At 34.6% G+C, this 18,789-nt stretch overlaps 1 protein-coding gene and 1 long non-coding RNA gene across 7 annotated transcripts; one reads left to right on the top strand and one right to left on the bottom strand.

Annotated features, from left to right (window-relative positions):
• Positions 1-1,301: 1,301 nt before the first annotated feature.
• Positions 1,302-16,537, top strand: LOC113691637 (dihydroorotase, mitochondrial). Of its 6 annotated transcripts, XR_011816062.1 has the most exons (12): positions 1,302-1,640; positions 7,972-8,054; positions 8,461-8,606; positions 8,769-8,950; positions 9,766-9,902; positions 10,545-10,710; positions 10,801-10,917; positions 11,776-11,936; positions 14,161-14,306; positions 14,528-14,674; positions 15,534-15,733; positions 15,841-16,537. XR_011816062.1 is itself a non-coding variant. In XM_027209866.2 (10 exons), the coding sequence occupies exons 3-10, from the start codon at positions 8,028-8,030 to the stop codon at positions 12,956-12,958; spliced, it is 1,131 nt and encodes a 376-aa protein (XP_027065667.1). In that variant the 5' UTR covers positions 1,302-1,640; positions 7,057-7,184; positions 7,972-8,027; the 3' UTR covers positions 12,959-13,289. The 6 variants fall into 6 exon arrangements, 2 of the variants coding, with proteins under 2 accessions (XP_027065667.1, XP_027065666.1); XR_011816063.1 differs by lacking the exon at positions 14,528-14,674; XR_011816064.1 differs by having other exon boundaries at positions 14,528-15,733; positions 15,924-16,537.
• Positions 16,538-16,924: 387 nt separating this feature from the next.
• LOC113693180 (uncharacterized) lies at positions 16,925-17,719 on the bottom strand. The gene is made up of 2 exons (XR_011816065.1): positions 17,580-17,719; positions 16,925-17,496 (listed from the first exon to the last, which is right to left on the bottom strand). It is a non-coding gene; the product is annotated as an uncharacterized lncRNA (long non-coding RNA).
• Positions 17,720-18,789: the final 1,070 nt, after the last annotated feature.

Raw genomic sequence — 18,789 nt, 5'->3', positions numbered from 1 at the left:
TTTGCAGTATTATGTCAATAAAATTTTGTATTCACCCTATACTTAGTATTGCAAATAAAAATCGTACAACAATTCATATTTTAAAATAAAATATTCCAATGGTTAATCAACCCTAGAACTCGAAAGTGTACTATTAGACAAATGTATTCCCGATCACTCTCCTTGACTCGAGTTAACAAATTTTCTTTTTTTTTTTTTAGTGATTTATGTTGTGCGAAAATTGAAGAAGGCAAGACGGAAAAAAAAGCCCAACTTTTGGAGGATGGAACCCTAATTTTCTCCCGATCTAATTTAACTTCTAATCTTTCGAAAATCAAACTTTTTTTGTGGGGAAGTTGTTGAAGAAGGTTTTAGACAAGTTGAACCGGATTTTCGTAGGAGATTAATCCAAGGAAGACAAACACAGTGCAAAATTTTGAAATACAATGACTTAGCCCCTTGGGTTTTCGTAGAGTACTCTTATGATGTCTTTTTAAATTTAATTAAAAGGCCCAGCAGATTTGGTAATAACAGATAATCTTTTTCTGTGTTTGTTTTTTTAACTCACAGAAACTATCTCCAATAATGAGCATAAATAGTGGGTAAAATTTATTTTTTTTTCCCAGCTTATGATTGGGAAAATGAAGAAGTTGATTATCTGGTTGAATGGGGGTGGAATGTGTACACAGAAAACATATTTTCGCGAGGAATCAAATGATATAAGACCTTGAAGCTTTTTTGCCTAGTTTTTCACTCTTACATTCATGTCCTCCATAGTTAGGCTCTATTTTGGTTTGATGACTTGTGGGGTGTTAAATTCCCCCGGACCATTGCACTGAACTAATTTTATTTGGTTTATATATATTGTCTCATTATTGCTTTAAAAAAATTGATAGAAGACCTTGAAAACTTTTACTTGAGTGGGGTGTATATAAGTGTATAATATATAAGTATATATATTATAACATTAAAAATTTAATGATTTTATATAAAAAGTTATAATAATTTAGGTAGACAACAAATTTTTGTTAATTTTTAATGTTTTCTCAATTTTTTCTATTTAATGAGTTGTTTATTTTCTTGCATTTTAATGTGCATTTTCTCATTTTTGAAGGTTTGTTTTAAGAAAAGAAAAAAAAAAACAACAACAAACAAAACAAAACAAAAAAAAAATCAAATCAAAATCATTCTAATCATTTTGTTTTACCAAAATCGCTATTTCTACACTCCATTCGCATTAACATTTTTTCTCTTTTTGGTAAAAAATTCATCATTTTAGCATGTACATTTCTTTTCATTAGGTGAAAAAAGTCATCATTTTTGTCAATCCAACACACAAACTCCACTTTGGCTCAAAGGACTCTCTCGGCTCTCTCTTGTCTCTCAACAGACAAGACCCAAAAAGAAAACACACAACAGAAAAAGAACCACTCTTGCTCCCAATACAAGCTCTCGGTTTTCTCTTCGTGGTCCCAAGACACAAACTAATTTTTCCTTCAAAAAAAAATTTCCCTCTCCCTCTCGGTTCTTCTCTCCTTTTTCCCCTCTCAATCTCACACACGCCTGCTAGCAAGTCAAGCACAACAATGCAGCAACCGGTTGAATTGAAAATTGGGAATTTCATCAAAAAATTCTAACAAAGGACCATAACTCTCACTGAGGTATCTCCCTTCATTTTCTCTTCTTTTTCCAGCCTTTTCTTTTCTAATTCGTTATATTATAATCATGTCTAGACGTTAGTTTTGTTTCTTTTTCTTGCTGGTTTCTGTTATCATTATGTTATTGGGTTGCTGAATTTTGGGGTAAGTCACGAGTGACATCAAGAGGAAAAGAGAATTTTGGTGTATGCATGCTACATGTTTGATAAAATGCCAAAATGGAAAACGAATTAAAAGCTGAACATTGTGCATGTTTTTTTTTGTCAAAATAGATGACCATTTGCTATTGAAGGTCTGAAAATGTTGGGTTATCTAAATATTTTGGAGTTTTTGAGCTTTAAAGGCATTGAAGTATTTTTCTTCATTTAGGGGCTGTGTTTGCTTTAATTTAGCCTTTTTATGTTGTTTTCTTGTCAAATTAAAATTATAGTTGTAATGTAGAAGTTATAAGGAGGGTTTTGGCATAATTTTTATGATTTTTGGTGAAGGTTAAGGATTTTTAAAAAAATAAAAACTGGACTGACTTTTGCTATTTTGGCCACTTTCGGGTCATTTTTTGTAAAAACTAACTTCAAAAACGGATTCTAGGCAAAAAATCGAGTTGGGTTGTGTATTTTGATAATTTTTTGTGACCGGAAAAATTCGCCGGGACCAGCGGTGGCGCCGCCGGAGCCCGCCATGGCCACCAGCTGCGAGGAGCTTCAGGTCGCCGGGGAAGAAGAAGAAACGGAAGGAAGGGTAGAAGAGAAAAAAAAAAAGAAAAGAAGAAAATTAAAAGAATGGGCTAATGTTTTTTCTATTCTGGTGGGCTGGTGGTTATTTTGGGTTGGGTTTTGGGAATGGATTTTGGTTTATTTCTTTTCGGGTTTTCGTTTGGGCTGAAAGAATTTTTTGGCCCAGAAAATAAACAAAAATTTGGCCCAGTGGCCTTGTTTCCTAAGAGACCAGAAACGGATTTGCACTTTAGCCCCTGATCTTTGGAGTAGTTTCACTGTGGCCCAGAACAATTTCTTTCACTTAGGTCCTTAAATTAATTTTACTTTGGTCCATGAATTTTATCTTTTATTTAATTTTGACCCCTAAATTTTGGAAAAATTATATTTTAACCCCAAAATTTTTTCCTATTTTTGCAGTTAGTCCCTAGTGAACTTTGACTCTCTTTATTATGGTTGTTTCTTTTCTTATAGCTAATTATGTTACTTTTGAATATATTTAACTTATGATTTTTTAGATGTTCTTAAAATTCTTTATGTTTGACATATTAGTGTGAGTTTAGTACTTTTATTATTATTTTTTTTCAATTAAATTGGTGTCATGATTCTTTTGTTCATTTTGAGTATAAATAGGGCAATTTGACTTCCATTTAATCACCATTTCAAAAGGAGGTACCCCTATTATTATTTAAATGTCAATTACGTGTTCCTACGTGCCCTTATTTGTCTATATATTTTTATATGCTTTGTTATTTATTTGATTCAAATATTTATTCCAATTTTTTTATGTTTGTTTAGTTAATTTTTTAATTATTTGAGAGATGTTTAAATACCTCAAGATGTAATAGATAGGTAATAATTTTTTTACAAAAAATTGTAATTAGATAGACCAATGTAATAGATCGGATAGGTAGGTTTATTTCATACTTTCTCCATTTAGATTGTAGTTAGGCTCCCCGATGTTATAGGTAGGTTGTGTGTTTATGTGGCTTATGTGTTATATGTTTTATCCGCATTCCTTAGGATTTTTGTATCTAGATATTATGCTTATGTGTTACGTGCTACGTGCTCTTGCGTGTTTATTTGTTTTAATTTATGCTTCATCTGTTTTATTATGTATTATTAATGCATGACGTCACCACACTAGTCCAACGCCTAGTTGTGGTTTCTCCCTTCGTTTACTTGCTAGTCCAACACTGGAAAGGATTTTTTAAAAATGGGTTAGTCCAACGCTAGACCCTTAGATCGTTCGTGCATTAGATTCATTGTTGTGTGATATTCATTACATTTTCATGCATATTTTCATTTTTAGGATCTTTTTTCATGTGCATGATATTCCCTATTATATTATCTCATATCCTCTATATGTGTTAATTATATCATTTAGAATTGCATCTCATTTAAGAAATTGTAAAATAAGTTAGTTCATTTGCTTGTTCATATTAGGAGAATTATTCATTGAACATGGATATGGGTGATTATAACTCTCTAGTTTAAATATTCCATTAATCCCTGTATATGAAAATTATGTCATGAGTTTTTCGTCTCTCGTACCCATTATGCTGGATCTCCTTTTCCTTTGATCACTTATACTTATGTATATAATTTAATTTAATTTTCTTTTTTTTAATTTCATCATTCACATTTCCGTGACACCTTTAAGTAGGGGTGGGCACGGGTCGGGTACCCGCCCCTAACATGATTTGGCTGACCCTAATATATCGGATCAGCCATTTTGCGATCCTAACCCGCTCCTAATATTTTCGGGTACCCGAATAGCGGGTACCCGAAAAAAAGGGGCGGGTCATAGGGTACCCGCCCCTAAAAAAAACTATTTTTCAATAAAAAAAATTTATTTTCTACTTAATATCAACATGTTTTTCAATAAAAAAAACATGCTTTTCCAATTAATATTGGTAGAGATATTGTAATTAAAGTCCATACATCACCATTCTCACACATTTCATCCAATAATCAAATCGATCTCATAAATTTAGTACATATTAGAATATCTAATAGACAAAACGAAGTTTCATAATAATTTTGAGTACATCACCATTTTCACACATTTCATACTTCTATAACACAACAAACACAAGGATAATAAGTATTTGGTAACTTCCCCAAGGATATTATGGTACAAGACTGCATCTCAAATAAGTCAATTGTGAAATCAAGTTCGGAAAAGAATTGAATAGAACTAATTATTTTTGAAAAAAATATAACCAAAATAATGTTAAAAATCTTCCCCAACTTCTTTACATCTTTGGAATAGACCTTATGGTATTAAGGTGATGAAAAAGAAAAATAAATTTCTTACACTAAATAAAAGAGACAAATTAAAGAGATATAATTGCAAATGAATGACACAAATATTTTAATTATCTAGCTAACAGAAAATTGAAACTCCAAACAAAAATCTTTGATTGAATTGATGCAAGATTTGCAGGAAAGATCGATGGAGGTAGAATAAAAATAAAAAAGATGAAAGGGATGAACAATTTTTATAACAGAGTTTCACAAATTTTTTTTTTCATTTTGTTCATGTTTCACCGAGAATATTCGCTTTCTTCAACAAAAATGAGAAGAGTAGATCATATAGGATTAGAATATGAGGCTGCGAGCCACTTCACTTGCACTTAGAATTAAAAATTACAAAATTATAAAATGATCCCTACTTTTTAAATATTTATAAAATATACCCTGCGGGTCGGGTACCCGCGGGTTTTTATTTTTCTGATCCGTATCCGTACCCGATTTTTCGGGTACCCGACCCTCATCTGCCCCGCTAAGAAAAATCGGATCGGGTATCCTATTTTTCGGATCGGATCGGATCGGGTTCATCGGGTTTTCGGATCGGCGGATTTTTTTGCCCACCCCTACCTTTAAGGAATCATTTTGACCTTCGTAATTAATGTGATTGGTATTAATTAAATCCTTGAATAGACATCTTATCCCTTTTGATATTTTTTAAAATTTAGAACTGCATCCATATAGGAAACATTCAAACATGATAAATTTAAAGGTTAGGTTAAGAAAATTTTTTGACTAAACTTCGCAACTAACTTAGATTAGGTTGAAAAGGTGCCTTAGGTTTGAGTTAATCGAACCTTTGTCTTCCCTTTTTTCAATCGTGACTCCCGAATTCATTTTTTCTTGTTTTTTAAAGACCTGGAGTTGTCGAAAAGAATTTTATTTTATTTTATTTTTGTCAAAAAATATTTTTTGGGTGACTTGATACACCAAAATTCAATACCAAGTGCGACTTCTATTTTTCTTGAAAACCCTTTTAGACTAAAATTTGGACCTAAACTGTCGTATTTTTTAAAGTTCCATTCTAGGTTCTTTTTTATTTATTTTAAATGAAATCACATCATTTTGTAAACACTTATTTTTCATCGCGAAAAATGGGGTGCGAATTATGTAGTTAATTATGAGTTTGGGTGGAGTTCAATATAGAGGTGGGCAAAAGTATCCACTAATCCAAAAACCCGCTATATTTGATTCGATCCTATTCAAAAATTAGGATACTCGATATGTATTATTTAATCGAATCAAAAGAGGGTCGGGTACCCGTTAAAATGTGGGGTGGATTAAGTTCATATAATTAAAAACCCGTAGGGCTCCCTACCTGTCCTGCATATATATATATATTTATTTTTATATACATATTATAAAATAATATTTTTAGAGTTAAATAAGTAATTTAATTGAACTAATTGTATTACAAATACAAGAAACTATAATTTATTTATATGATTCATTTGTAGAGATCATAATCTTATGTTTTATAGAAAAGAATTTAATTAATGTGGAACATATATTTTTAAAAACTGTGATACTTATTTCAAAGTTTTATTGATTTTGAATTCTTTTAATTTTTTCCTTTATCTTGTATTCCCTTCGCATGTTTGTTTCTTGGTGGGAAATTTTTTTTTGAAAAAAAAATCTTTATTAAATTTTAGATGAATGTGCAAAATATAAAATTAAATTAGTGTAAATTATTTTTTTTAAAAAAAATTAAATGATAAGTGGAGTGGGGCAGGTATCTTTTGACCTGACCCTATTTCAGCGAGTACCCTATGACCAGGTACCAACTGATATGCAAGGCGGATAATGGTAAAAAAATGACTGATTTGTAAGGTACTGGTCGGGTCAGCAAAATGATGAACGAGGCAGGTACTTGACCCACACCCATCCCTAGTTATAACCTACACTCGAATCCAAATCCAAAAGCATAAGAGCTTCATTTTTTTGAACCGGTTTGGACTTGCTTGAATTGTAGAGCCTAATTGACACCTTGTAAACGGCTAGAAGCACCAATAGCCCAAGAGGCTGTGTAACCCTTGACCTCCACCTTGCCGCTTAATTGTGGCTGTCTGCAATGGGGTTTTCGTCAATTAGGTTCCCCACCCCTTAGATTAGGTTAAAATAGGTTATACTAATGCTATCGTTGCAACCAAAAAAAAAAAAAAAAGCTAGAATTCAACGCAACATTGACATGGGCCTTCTCAACATCACGGGATATCTATTTGTCCGCCCTGCGCCGCAGAGCTGCAGAACTCTTTTTTTTTTTAATATTTTATATATTCCGGAATATTGGAAGGGTAAATAGACTCTTTTCGTCCCAACCTGAGCCCGCTTATTCCTCCATTGAGCCTTAGCTTGTGCTATTCCTCTATAGCAATTGATTTTCTTGTTCACAGTGCTGATTCAAAAAGGAGTAATTCGTGTGACGACAAAAGGATCGGGAAGTGCTTTCTTTTTCTTCTTTGCAGCTCCCAGCTGCCCAGGAGTTGAAATTTTGTTATGCGCATTTGAGTTTGAATTGAAGGTTGAGCTGCATTTTGGTTTGGCTTCTACAATGCATTAGGAATAGTACCTATTGGCTTCTTATACTGTATGTTAGTAACCTAATCTAAGTGCAGTAGTGTAAGGGAGTCTGGTGCCATGATGCCCTTTACCTGTTTGGTGAAATGCTTATGAGATGAAATGCTTAAAAAGATTCCATTTAAAGTTTGAAAATTAAAGCGTGAGTGGAAGACTTGTTGAATCAGCCCATATTTATAAGTTCATTTAGGAATTGAGATGTGAAAATTTGATTTTCTATAGGAATCTGAGGTTTCAGGTTTTGGATATAGTTAGAAAAGAAGCATCTGCTTCCTCCGTGTCCTGGATGGATAATTATGAAACTTTGGTGTCCTCTTTTTTTCTTTCTTTTTTTGCAATTTCTTAGTGGTTTACTGGATTTTGAATCTTTTAAGTTGCAATCTTGTGTTTGGCTGCTTTCTTATGAGCCAATTCATCTCTCAATCTTTGTCATCTCATTCTTGAAGCTATCATTTCTTTTTGTCATGAATGACCCAGTTCTTTTTGTCATGAATGACCCAGAAAAGGAAATGATAGTCCTAGCATTGTAATTTTCATCCTGTATGATATTGTGGTGTTATTATATGTATTTTGTGATATAGCACCATAGTTTTTTTTAATAATTATGAGCTTATTGGATTCTTGTGTACTTGTGAAATGGCATTTGAGTTTGAAAATGCTGTCTTTGCTTAGAAATGCCTCTACAGCTATTTTTATTCCCTGATTAACAAAGTTCCTTGTTTCTTTTTCAGAGATGGACTAGTAACTCTAGACAGGAGTTTCTTATTGTTTTGAGGCTTTTGAAGTTATGAAGAGTTCAATCTTTACATGCAAAGTATGCAATATCCTCTTAACAAGCTTTGTGAGAATATTGTACTATTCAAGCATTTCAGTCTTTTTTATTCTTTCATTGAGTTTGCTTTAAATCACTTCATACTGTGAGATAGAAGATATATAACCAAGCCTAGTTGTCCCTCTAGTCTCTCCATAGGGAGAAAAAATTTGTTATTTTCTCAGAAAGAATCTGAAAATGTTTGTGTTGTAGCTGCAAGTATAAAGAAGGCCCTCACTCATGTCTCATCATTTGGCCTATGTTCATGCAAATAAACAATCTTCTCTTTGGTATTTAAAAAGAACAAACTTGATGATGTGTTAAAGCCACCTTGATAGCTATGATTCCTTTGTTCTTGTTGCTTTAGTCTGTTCTTCTTTGCTGTGTCATGATTTAATTCCTTTTGCAGGCATCCAGTTTTCCGTCTACAACATTTAAAGTATTGAAAGAAGTCAAAATAAATATCATAAAAATGGAGCTTTCAATTACGCGGCCTGATGATTGGCATCTTCATCTACGTGATGGAAAGCTTCTCGAAGCGGTTGTCCCTCACAGGTTGATTTTCTTTAATTTCTCTTTTAGTGTCTTACAAGCATGTTCTCCTTGACATATTAAATATGCTTTAGATTATGCCCACCTGTTTTTCTTTGTCAAAGAGTGTGTTTCTTTTTCTATTGGACTATGAAAACTTTATATGATAATAATTGTCGAATATAGTGCGCATCACTTTGGAAGGGCAATCATTATGCCGAACTTGAAACCTCCTATCACCACAACAGCTGCAGCAATGGCATATCGAGAATCTATTCTCAAAGCACTACCCATTAATAGTGGCTTCACTCCTCTCATGACACTTTATTTGACAGATTCTACCACTCCTGCCGAGATCAAGCTGGCAAGTGAGTTCAATTCGTAATTTAGTAGCTGTCTTAATTATGTCTGTTGGAATTTTGTGACTATTTATTGTCTTATTTCTAGTGCTACTTTTTTGGCTTTCCTCAACTGGGGGAGTAGTCCTTGAAGACTATTGTTCCAGTAGTTACTTATGTGTTTTACAGATATGCTTCACTAAAGGGGCTTTTGTCGTTTTAGAAAAAGAGCAAAACTTGATATCCCCAAAACTGTTCTACTACTAGATTGCTACAATAGCTTATCCAATCTTGAATTATATATCGAATTTGAGCTCTCTTAGATTTTTTTTATTTATGGTAGAAGGTATTCTTGCACTGTGTGATGTTTTTCTCTGTTTACCTTAGTGTTTCTCTGTTGTAGATCCATCTAAATATTATCCATTGCTTCATTTTTTTTTCCTCTTTTACTATGTCGAAGAGGAGTTAGGAAAGTTCACTAGTCTTCCATGTTATTGGGCTGTTCAAACTTTGAAAACGAATTAAGAGGAAGGCCTTCTATTTGATTATGAGAGGAGAAGGTGCAACAAAGCCCTCTTAACTATTTGCACATGATACCATGTTGTTGAAGCATCTTGTTAAAATTTATTAACAACTATTAAGAAGGCTCCTAAGAAATATGTAATTGCTTTTTAGTCATTTGAATATGTTCTTATCACTTAGTGGGTGATGTACCATCAAATATCCCAGTCAGTGTAGCTGAAAATTTTATTTGAAGAACTCAAGTGGTAGGTCAATTTTCTTCCAGAGTAGTTTTGGCATTGTCTCGTGTCATGTTTGCTATTATTAATTGAACCCTTTTACAGAGGAGAGTGGGGTAATATTTGCTGTAAAGCTCTATCCTGCTGGTGCTACAACGAATTCTCAAGATGGTGTGACAGATTTATTCGGGAAGTGTATGCCTGTTATTGAAGAGATGGTTAAACACAATATGCCTCTCCTGGTACATTTGTCACCCTTTAGGTGGATTTCTTTGTCATGCTAACTATGTAAATCAGAATTGCAATGTTGTCTTGTACAGCTGCATTATTGTATTTTCAGAACATGAATGGAATCATATTATTTGCTTGTAATTCCTTTGACAAAGTTTTGCACTAAGTTGAGTTTATGATACTAGATCAATTTATCACAGATACTCTTTGTTGTTTCGGTTCCAGTGAGCTCATTTATGATTATGGTTTTATGATGCTACAGTTGAAAGATATTAAATCTAGAGGCATATGTTGCAATGATACACTGCATGTTCAACTTGCTCTTCTAATTGCCTTAGATTATGAACAATGTCGTAATTCTCATTGACTAGGTGTGGGTGAATAAATTATGGCTCTCTTTTATCACTTAATCTATAAGTGAATCCATTCTACTTGTATTGTAATTATTAGAATGCACAGCTTAAGGTGGTGAGGTAATATGGACACAGAGGCCCACTTGTCTCCAATAACTAGCAGCAAATTGCTTGTGAGCTAATTGTTAAGGTTCTTTGTAGTGTAGGTCAACTGGATGACATTCTTTCATTTGCATTTTGTTTTATGCTATAGCCAATAGAGGAAGGCTATTGTTTACTTAAATGAGGTCTTAATTGTAGGTCCATGGAGAGGTTACTAGTCCTGAAGTTGACATTTTTGATCGGGAAAAAGTATTCATTGAGACCGTTTTAAGCCCCTTGGTGCAGAAGTTTCCACAATTGAAAGTAGTGATGGAGCATGTTACCACTATGGATGCTGTGAAGTTTGTTGAGTCTTGTGCTGAAGGTAACTTTCTATAATTCTTGTTTGGTTGCTTATTTTGGTTTTTGCATTACATGATCATGTTAAAAATGAAATTTTAATTGTTTTGATTAGGGCGTATTGCTGCTACAGTCACTCCACAGCACCTTGTCCTGAATAGGAATTCTCTTTTCCAAGGAGGGTTACAACCACATAATTACTGCCTTCCTGTGCTTAAGAGAGAAACTCATAGTACATCTTTCAACTTTTTCTCATTTTACATATTAAATATCTTCAGATCCTTTTTTTATTTCTTGAGGTTGGCATCATGTGTTTGTTGTGTACGATTTTTTGCCGTAAGAATCTGATTATTCAAAAGGACACCTTCATGTAAGAAATCTAGTAATTTTTATCCACTAATCTTGAAAACCAGGTGGATGAATGATTGCTCTACGCATTAGTGCTGCAACTTGAACATGGTTGTTTGTCATGGTTTGTTTTGTTTTCTGTTCCACTACCTTTCTGATTAGTAGTATGCTTTTTTGACGAAATCTCATTTGCAATTTACAAAACTGTCATTGCTTCATATGCCCATTTTCTCTTCGTGGGATTGAGGCTACAATAAGATTTCGTGATGTCTTGGGGGTTCCTTTTTCATTGTTTTGTTGGTATTTGGGAAGCAACAGAACTTAAGTTTCAATAGTTGTTTGAGACCTTTCCTGGTCTAACCTTTTATTTGGAAATATGGGCAGGAAATTACACACAAGCTAATGGGTGGTGATTATACCTCAGGAGTTTAATACTAGTTGGTAAAACTGCAGAAGTCAATCATTGTGACAATAAAATGAGATTGCTTACCCTATATAGATTTTGGATTTAACTATAAGTCTTACTTGGTACTTAAACTAAATTAGATACTATTGCCTAGTTTATTTTTGGTGATTGAATGATGTAGTGAAAATTCATTACTTTTGCAGTACTTCCATCATTTGTCATGTCTGTGTCATGTGTTTTTCTTTTTTTTTTGTCCTCTTTGGAAGAGGGACAACAAAGCAACATGAAAATTTTACCTCCTTAATACTATTGATGTGTCGTTTGTTTAAAATTTAGGGCAAGCTATTGTATCAGCTGTGACGAGCGGAAGTAAAAGATTTTTCCTTGGAACTGACAGCGCTCCCCATGATAGACTAAAGAAAGAGTGTCCTTGTGGTTGTGCTGGTATTTATAATGCTCCTGTAGCATTGGCAGTGTATGCAAAGGTTTTTGAGGAGGTAGTTTTGGCAAAACACCCTATCATTTGTTTGCTTTTTTCTCAATGATATATGCATCTGCATAATTTTTCCTGGTGGTTCTAAACCTTGAATTGATACCTTACATGGGTCCAAGTCCAGACGGATTCGCTCTCCCTCTCTCTCTCTGGTTATAGAAGCCTAATTTAATGAGCATATTAGGATTAAATCATTAGCTGGAGTCAATGCATAAATTGCAATCACAATGTGTACAGAATGTCATCATTCATGACATTTATGCTGGTTTTTTGAACTTTGATAGTGTAGCACTTCAATATTTTGCTGTGCCAAATCTTATGTTTGTGTCTGTCATGACATTAAGTTATTATTTTGTGCACTATTTGTACAGATTGCAAAAACTGGTTTTTCTTCTGAACCATAACATGCTGGCCAATTTTTCCCTCAAAAGTTACTTAGTCATGCACCTTACCAAGTTACGTGATACATGAATTCATGCATGTCCTAGAATTGTTGACTTTAGCATGCAAGTTCGTGTGATGCTCTTGCTTCTGGGGTATTATAGCATCTTAGCTGCATCCGTATGTCTCTTCCCTATATTTTCTGTGTCAAGATTTAGTGGATAACTGTGGGTCCAGATTCACGAATAATCAATTGCAATTTGCATGTAGTCTATACGTTTACCTGCGTTGTACTTTTGGAAAAAAAATTTTGGTTCTAAACTAAAAATTTATGTATGATATGAAGAAGGGTAACATTCAGGTTTATAGTGTAGTAGATCTATAATAGCACGCTTAAGTCATTTACACGGTAGTTGAATTGATGTCGGCGGTAACCTTTGTGTATCTTAGGCTGGTGCGCTGGATAAGCTAGAGGCATTTACAAGTTTCAATGGTCCGGACTTTTATGGGCTTCCAAGAAACACATCGAAAATCACGTTAGGGAAGACCCCATGGAAAGTTCCAGAATCATTTTCTTATGCATCAGGGCATGTCGTTCCAATGTTTGCTGGTGAAATGCTCGACTGGTTACCATCTCCTGTTTGAAAGTGGATGGTTTTCAGAAGATGACCATCAAATGAATGAATTTGAAATGAATTCTTTTCAAATCCACATTTTAATTACAGCTTTCTTCTCCATTCCTCTCAAATAAGATCACATCTTCGTCCACAGAAGTAGGGTAGTCATTTGGTCTGCGTGTTTCAATCTAGAATTTCTAGTGTGAGAATTGTCCTAGGATTTTCTAAGGAGAGATTCTCTCTCTCTAAGAATCTTTGTAGTTGACTCTATTTCATGTTTGTCGGCCACGAGTTCTGAATTTTGACGGCCCTATACCAAGTTTACCCTTTTACGGTGGTTTCGCTGCTGTTTCTCTACAGATTTTGGTCTTTTTATTGTGAATAGTACTTTTAGCGGTTGGGCAGCTGTTTGCTTCATATGTCTACCTAGATTTCTTTGGGTCTGGCGCCTTATGGCAAAAAACATATGATTCACAAACAAACAGCAACTTTAGCTGCTAAATTATTCTTCACAAGTTAAATAGTACCAACAACAAACAATAAAAAATTTATACAATTTATGCATTACTAATCAATATTTAATATTACAAAAATCAACACAACCTAGAATAATACACCTCAAATTATACTATCATATACACTGAGAAATCCTTCAATTAATCCAGTCTCACAACTTTTACCAGCATAAAATTAATCAGAACCAATAATCAAATCACAATTAGACAAATCGTAAATATATTGTAAACAATAAAAATACCAAAAAATAAAAATGCGAAACAATTAACCACTCTACGAATAGAAAAATATATCAAAATCATTATCATTCAAAACAATACAAAATATGACAAATTCATACCACATTACAAAAATTATATCACAAATTTTTACACATGTTCCAATACAAATTACATGTACATATAATTGATAAACGAATGGAGAAGGGTTGAATTGGATGGTTAGATGAGAGGAATGATAAGTAGGAGATTTTGGACCTAAAACCTCCAAATAATAATAATAATAACAGCCTATCATACCCCAAAATACACAAAAAAAACATATAATAATAATACTAATAATAATAATAATAACAATAATAATAATAATAACAGCCTATCATACCCCAAAAATACACAAAAAAAACATACAATATGGGCATCTCGCGACACCGCGGGGACCAATGCCTAGTTCCAATTTCATGCATTAACTCAAGACGACACTTTTATTTGGCAGGTACAATCCCTCAAGAGATTGGTTATCTTTATAACCTGAAACTATTAGCCATGGATTATAACCTCAGATTATATGATCTATCCCAAGAGAAATCTGGAATTTGACTCGGCTTCAGCGGCTCTATCTTGGGCACAACAACTTAACAGGTGTGACAATTTACTAACTACTTCAAGAGAAATATTAATAAGTTTTGCTTTGCTAACGGAGATGGTAACAATTTGAACTCCTATGTATTTCTATTTACTCCTTCTCTTGTCAAGTAAAAAGATTAACAAAGCCAGTCTCACAGTCCAGCATCTTTTATTGTTACAAAGGTTGATTATTCTGTTCCAACATATATATCCTTGCTTTATCTTGAATTTGGCAGGTATAATTACGCAAAGGCTTGGTGGTATTTTAAAGCTAATGCTGTTTAGTCTAGAGAATAACCAGATTGAAGGCTCTATACCAATTAGAGCTATTGGAAAATTGATTTCACTTAAAGAACTATACCTTGGTGTAAACAATTTAACAGGTATGGCACTTAAGAATAGCAATCATGAGACAACTGAAACTTTCTTGATCAAATAAACATGCTTCCGTTTGCAAATGATGTGTTTCTTCAGGATTGCGAAACATTCCATTTCAGGAGTTCTATCTGTTTTAATTTGGCAGGTGTAATTACCTATGAGGTTGGAAACCTACAAACATTGGAGGCGTTGAACCTAAGATTTAACAGTTTAAAAGGTTCCATACCAACCAGGATCTTCAACATCTCAACTTTAAGAGTGCTTTCACTTGTTGCCAACAGTCTTTCAGTTAATCTTCCATCCAATATGGGTTTAGGTCTGCCCAATTTAGAAGAACTTTTCCTCAGCTCTAATAACCTCAGTGGACTGTTGTACCTGACTCAATCTAAAACTCCTCTAAACTCACTCATGTAGAGTTTGCTCGAAACACAGTCTTAGAGAATCTACAATTTCTTGAATGCTTAGTGCTGTTTGATAACGATTTAACCAGTGAATCTTCATCTGTGGAGTTAAGCTTCTTCACTACGTTAACAGAATGCAGATACCTGAGAAAAATTTCAGTGGCTAATAACCCGTTAACTGGTATTCTTCCAGTTTCTATAGGAAACCTTTCTTCTTCTATAGAAGACATTTATGCAGGTGGCTATAAAATGAAGGGAAGAATTCCAAAAACTGTTGGCAATCTAAGCAATTTGAGAGTGCTAGGTCTACAAGAGAATCCCTTGCCTGATAGTTTGTGTAGCTTACAGTACTTGAATTTATTGCTTCTGATTGGAAATCAATTCCTGCATGTTTAGGTAATCTTACTTCTCTCAGGTATCTTTATCTAGCTTCCAACAGAATAACTTCTCATGTGCCTGACAGTTTCTGGAGCCTCAAAGATCTCTTGGGATTTATTCTGTCATCGAATTTCTTGACTGGCTCTCTACCTTCAGAGATTGGACTGTTGAAGGTTGCAACATGGATAGATTTTTTGATGAATCAGTTCGCAAACAACATTCCCAGCAGAATTGGAGATTCAGAAAACTTGAATCCTCTTTCTTTGGCATATAACAACTTTGAAGGTACCATTCCTGAGTCAATCAGTAACATGCTAAGTTTGGAATATTTGGACCTATCATGAACACTTCAATCTCTCAGCTACTTCAATGTCTCTTTCAATTATTTACAGGGGCAAATTCCATCTAACGGCCCTTTCAAGAATTTCACTAGTGAATCTTTTATCTCCAATGATGTATTATGTGGATCATCTAGGTTTCATGTTCCAGCAAGCCAAACACTTCAATTCACAGATCGAGGACAAAGAAAGTGCTTCAAACTAAATTGATAGTGTTTGGAGCTTCAGCAATAATTGCTGGTATTGCCTTGGCATTTTTGTTCGTTCGGTACATAAAGACGGAGAAGGTTCCTAATGGAACTAATTTGTTCTCCTTGACAGCAAAAGGAAGGATTTCGTATTATGAACTCCTACAAGCAACCAATGGTTATGATGAAAGCAACTTACTAGGAAGTTTTGGATCTGTTTACAAAGGGATTCTAGCTAATGGAATGTATGTGGCCATAAAGGCGTTCAATTTACAGTTGGAATATTCATTCAAGAGTTGCACCAGAGAATCAGAAAGTCTTATGCATTCTTAGGCACAGAAATCTGAATGATGACTTTAAGAGATTAATACATGATTAGATGCCCAGTGGGAGCCTTGACTTGAGAAGCGGTTGTATTCTTACAATAATTGCTCAAGTATCATCCAAAGAATGAATGTGATGATAGATGTGGCATCTGCATTGGAGTATCTCCATCATAGTTACTCAATTCCCGTTGTTCACTGTGATTTGAAGCCAAGTAATGTCCTTCTAAATCGACTTTATGTCCATTCTTAGAAATTGACTTCTTCCTCTGTGACAATTTTTCTTGTTTTCCCACACTTCCTATGTCATCGTTCTCCTCCAGTACATGACCAAAAAGCTAGAGCTAGGAAGTTATGTAAGCGCCCACCTATTACTTTTCTTGATCTGCAGGCCTTCAACTTTGTTGAATTGAACCAGTAGTGTAAGTCCTCCATCAGAGTGTGCAGCGATGAGACACATTACCTTGATACATGCTGTTTAGTATCTCTGGTCTGTCCACCCCAAGAATCGTGACCATCACTTTAACAAGGGTTATTGACTTCATGCAATTCAAGTGAGTATTCATCCAAGGTTGGGCTGATATCGTTCAGACAAATGCAAAAATAGCACACCACTGTACATATATATAGAGTTACAAACTTCATAATAACATTGATACTTCATCCAGGGAACATACTTGAATTTGGACAACTAGACACCACCGCCGATGTAACCTTAGGAATCTGACTTGGACTAGCCTAGTAGGCTAGTACTTACACTACTAAAGTATAAGAAAGGAAGTTAACTAAGGACCAGAGTTGGACAACCGACCTTAACATAAAAAAGTAAACAGATAAATAACGTGCAACTGGAAACTTCCATGAAGGCATATTGGTAATTCATTAAGCTTGGTTTATAATGAAGATGAAAAAAAAAAAACAGTAGTACTGCAAGTGAAAATGCGCTGATTCTTTCACTTGTTTATCCTCATGTGATCCAGTAAGCTTTTGCCATCCAGTTAGCTGCTTAGATACAGTCTGAGAAGGCTTTCGGTTTCTGTTGTCTTGTATTGTGCTCCAATTTCTTTGACAAGATCTGCTAGAGGGCCAACTTTTGCTGTGAAATTTGTTCCGTGAAATGCAGCAATTGAAAGTCTTTCTTTGTGGAAATCCACGATAGCTCTATGCTCAATGCTGCTATATTCCTCATTGCTCATTCTCTGCACAAATCATCGAAGCACATCAACTCAATGATACCTGTAGATGCTCAGTAAGTAGGACTTTGGTTTTGGTGGTCATTTACTCCATAATATCACCGATATTGATGATGATTGCTCCAGGAATGGGTTTAATAGGCACCCATGTATCGCTTTTCTTGATTTGCAGGCCTTGAACATCATTGACCTGAACTAATAAGGTCAGTCTTGTTGCATCAGAGTGCGGAGTCAGGCCAATAACTTTGTCTGCTTGCTGGCAAGGTGGATAGTAATTCATTCTTATTCCCTGTATGCCATCTTGATAGATGCTGCATAATTTGTCTGGGTCTACACCAAGATTCGCCCCCATAAGTTTAAACAGGGTGATGCAAACCTTGTGCATTTGAAGTGAGTATTCATCCATGGTTGCTCTGTCATCATCAGAAATTTGCAAATTAGCATAGAGAAGTGGGAAAAGATTGTGATGCTGTGTATTATCCATTGTCTACTTGAAAGATACTGGAGTCGTAGGCCAGAATCTCATATTTCTCTGAGAAACTGGCAATGCACGGAGGAAGAGCATGTCCCCCCGGTCAAGCTTTTGACCATATCCTCTGATGCCACAAATATTTGACCATATCCTTCAACATCATTTGGTAGCTGTGCATAGGCCAAGTCACACCGAATTACTCCGAGTCATTTCAAGTTAACTCAAATTTTTATTATTTTTACTAATTTTTTAATTATTTTTTTTATCATATTTTTTGTAATTTTAGACTATTAAATATTTCAAAAATTCGTGTCTCGTCGAGACTGTGACCGATACATCGTAACCGATGTGGAACGACTCGGATCGCGACTGCAATCGCTACCGCGACTTTGAACCATGGCTGTAATGGCAGCTTAAAGAATACCTCTGTCACCAACTTCATTTTCTCAAGTACTGTGGTAGCCCCATGATTAATTAACTGTGCAAGATTGAGTCACGCACTGTTAGTCGCTACTTTACTAGGAAAAGTAAGCTATGTATCTGAATCTGATCATTACAAGTAAATCTGATCATTACAAGTAGTACAATTAGGATTCTATATGTGATGGATTCTCTTGATTTGTTACCTGAAAGAAGCCCCAGTCTTTACAAGCCCGATGAAGTTTTGCCATTAACTCAATGACAATACAGAAACTGGCATTTGTTTACAGCTAGATGCTCAGATGGAGAAGATCAGCCGTCGCACTGAAAATTTGAAGGAATGACAAATTGCTAACTGCTAATTCAGCAGCTGGCCAGCGAACATGAAATTTGATGAGGTGCCTTTC

This window comes from Coffea arabica, chromosome 6c (assembly GCF_036785885.1).
Source record: "Coffea arabica cultivar ET-39 chromosome 6c, Coffea Arabica ET-39 HiFi, whole genome shotgun sequence".
NCBI lineage: Eukaryota > Viridiplantae > Streptophyta > Magnoliopsida > Gentianales > Rubiaceae > Coffea > Coffea arabica.
This window is presented reverse-complemented; position numbering and strand designations above follow the sequence as displayed.